At 53.9% G+C, this 3227-nt stretch overlaps 1 protein-coding gene across 1 annotated transcript; it reads right to left on the bottom strand.

Moving 5' to 3' along the window:
• Window positions 1-1211: 1211 nt before the first annotated feature.
• On the bottom strand, window positions 1212-3142 carry MUL1 (mitochondrial E3 ubiquitin protein ligase 1). The gene is made up of 2 exons (XM_010166302.2): window positions 3027-3142; window positions 1212-1941 (listed from the first exon to the last, which is right to left on the bottom strand). The coding sequence occupies exons 1-2, from the start codon at window positions 3053-3055 to the stop codon at window positions 1212-1214; spliced, it is 759 nt and encodes a 252-aa protein (XP_010164604.2). The 5' UTR covers window positions 3056-3142.
• Window positions 3143-3227: the final 85 nt, after the last annotated feature.

Raw genomic sequence — 3227 nt, 5'->3', positions numbered from 1 at the left:
AACGAGGAAATAACCCGTTTCTTTGTTAAATTCACTAATTTTTCCTGCCAGTTGATGGAAAATTATTTATTTTTAAACAAGTTGGCGCGTGGGGACCCCCCAGGGGGGTGCAAGCAGCTCTGCCTGCCCGGGGGCATCAGACAGAGCGTGGGGTCTGCCCCCAAATCCCTGGAATTTTGACTGTTCCTACTCCAGGCTCCCAAAAGAGGGGCTCCCCCTGATCACCTCTGTGTTTCTCTAATTGAAAATTCATTTCTCTAATTGAAAATTCATTTCTTTAATTGAAAAACTCGTTTCTCTAAATGAAAACTCGGTGCCCTCCACTGGCAATGTGAACTGAAAAGCGTCGCTTTGGGTTTGTGGGTGCAGTTACCTGACATGACATAGAGCAAAACAGAGGAGAATTTTCCTTTTCTGTGTGAAAATGTGGGGTTTTGGCTGTTACAGAGGAGGGGACAGCGGTGTCTGTCGTGACCTGTGTCAGATTTAGGGCAGAGGGAGAGAATCCCACCCCTGTTATCCCAGTCACTGCTCCAGACAGCGATTTGCTCTCCCCCGGTGTCCATCAGCGCAGCATGCAGGGAGCACAGAAGATCCCGTTGCCCAACGATCCGAGACAAACACACTTTTCATCCCATTTTATTACTTTTCATCCCATTTTATTACTTTCCATCCCATTTTCTATCCCAGCTCAAGCCAAGTGCAGTAAAATCAGCCACAGTGTGTTCACCTCCCCGTCCTCGCGCCACACGGTCACAAACCGATTTGGGGGATCGTCACAACATGACGCGCGTTCACACCCGTCTCTGAAAGCCCGACCTGCTCCTTCCATCCCTGCAGCCAGGTGCCAGCGTCACCCAAATTCTGCAGCCTCTCAGAAGCCAGAATACATCTATTTTATTTCCCCACACTGTTTTTTTTATAAGCTGGGTATTTCATTAAACCCACAACACAAATTCCCCCCCCCGAGAGGCCGACTCTTAACAGAAAAGCCGAGCGCTCGGCGAGGGCTCCTCATCCCCCCAGAAGAACCTCCAGAGCGCGACGTGAGCCTGGAGCAGCCGGGATGTCACCTCTGAAGACCCGGCTCTGCGCCCTGGTTGAAGCACTTTGCTCACTCAAGCTCCCTCCCCTTCCCCCAAATCAACCACCCAAGCAGCGAGGCGAGAAAACCCCTCTCCGAAAAGCAGCTCCTCCTCGACCACAGACGTTTAACTGTTGTACAAAGGAACCACCCTGGCGATGGGCTGTCGGCAGATGGGGCATTTTTTGGGTTCGGGGAGAGCCTGGTAACACTGGTTGCAAGAACAAACGTGGCCACACTCCAGGAAGACGCAGGATTTGGTGTTGCTCAAGCAGATGACGCAGGCGTTTTTGAGCATCTCTCCGCCCTCCGCGTTCATGTCGCGCATCAGGCGCTCCTGGGCCTGTCGGAATTCATCCTGCATTTGTTTGAGGTGTCGCCTCTCTCGGTGATACCGATATTGTTTCCGTAAGATGAAGAAGAGGATGGCACATGTAGCAAAACCAAAAAGAACGGTCAGGATTTTCCAAAACCGGACGTTTGATTCTTGTTTCTGCAGCAGGGAGTGGAAATCGGCGCTGCTCAGGTAGTAGGGCATGCCTTGCTTCGGGGGCTGCAGCTTGATGGTGGTGTTATCCAGGACCAGCTCTCCCACCCCGGTCAGCGCCGTACCCACCTTCAGCATCTGCTCCGTCTCCTGGATGCCCTTCGGGCGCTCGCCGCTGATGTAGTGGCCGATGACGTCGGTGAAGGATTGGACAGAGGGATGAAATTTCTCGTACACCGTCTCCAGGCTGAGCTCAGAGGCCTCCAGTGGTTTCATCACCCTGACGGTGATGCTGGCGCCTTCCTCCTGAGGGAGCAGCTCGAAGGGGGTGGTGTTGGTTCTTTGGTGGATGATCTTCTCGTAGTCGTTCCTGGGGAAGGAGCAAAGGGATAAAGCAAACACCGTGTGGGCTGAGCTGAGCTGTCATTTTTGGATACTGCCAGTTGTCACCTGCCCTGAGTGAAGTTTATTTGGGTGGGACCGAGTGCAGAGCGGCGCTTCTCCCCTCACAGCACCGTCCGGGTGTGCGCGAGACCCTCTGCTGTCACCTCAGCGCTTCCACGGTCCCCACAGAAGCAGCGTGGGCTTCCATCGTCACCAGGAGAGCGTGCTGTCCCCCCTCATGCCCCCTCATCTCCCCGTGGTGTTCCCACCTCCCAGAAACCACCCTGTGAGGAGAATCACTGCCACAAATGTGACAAATGTGAAGGGGGCCTACAAGAAAGCTGGGGAGGGACTTTTCATAAGGGCAGTTAATGACAGAACAAGGGGAAATGGGTTTAAACTGAAAGAGGGGAGGTTTAGATGAGATATCAGGAAGAAGTTCTTCACTGTGAGGGTGGTCAGACACTGGAACAGGTTGCCCAGAGAAGCTGTGGCTGCTCCTCCCTGGAAGTGTTCAAGGCCAGGTTGGATGAGGCTTTGAGCAACCTGGTCTAGTGGAAGGTGTCCCTGCTGCTGGCAGGGGGGTTGGAACTGGATGAGCTTTAAGGTCCCTCCCAACCCAAACCAGTCTGGGATTCTGTGAATTGTTATCTAATCAGCTGAGGCTCAGGGAGCGTTGCTGTGCTCTCGTTTCAGCAGCTCTCAGGACCATCCTCAAGTCCCCTGGGTGCTGGTATCACCCAAATCCAACTGAATTTCTGTTTTGAGGGGGTTGTTTTGCTCGGGAAATACCGTTCTGTGGTCATCTCAGTGACAACGTGAGGCTGCAGACAAACGTGCTCTGCCCACGCTGGGTTGCTCTGTGTCCTCCTCTTCTTCAGCCGCTTAATGAACTCTGACAGGCTACAGCCCTGAAAACAGCCAAATGTGCCCCATTTTGGCAGCTGGGGGGTCCAGGTCTGGGGCACTTTGATCACTCTGGCCCTGCCTGAGTCATTTCAGTGTGTCAGGCTCTCCAGGGGCACCTCAGCTGGTCTGAAAGCCAGATGTTCCCGGGCACCAGGCACGTACCAGAGATGTGTTGTTCGGTTCCACACCATCTTATGCTCCTGCAGCGTCAGCCTCTGCACGACGCCCTTGCAGTTCTCCACGAACTGGCTGCTCAGGGTCTCCTTAACAGCCCGCACCACGCCTGGAAAACAAACCCAGAGTGTGTGTGAGGGCCACAGAGATGATGAGGGGCTGGAGCATCTCCTGTGTGAGGAGAGGCTG

The sequence above is a fragment of the Antrostomus carolinensis genome, unplaced genomic scaffold (assembly GCF_000700745.2).
Source record: "Antrostomus carolinensis isolate BGI_N321 unplaced genomic scaffold, ASM70074v2 scaffold34650, whole genome shotgun sequence".
Lineage (NCBI taxonomy): Eukaryota > Metazoa > Chordata > Aves > Caprimulgiformes > Caprimulgidae > Antrostomus > Antrostomus carolinensis.
Note: the sequence above shows the minus strand (reverse complement) of the source record. Positions and strands in the feature narration are given on the sequence as shown.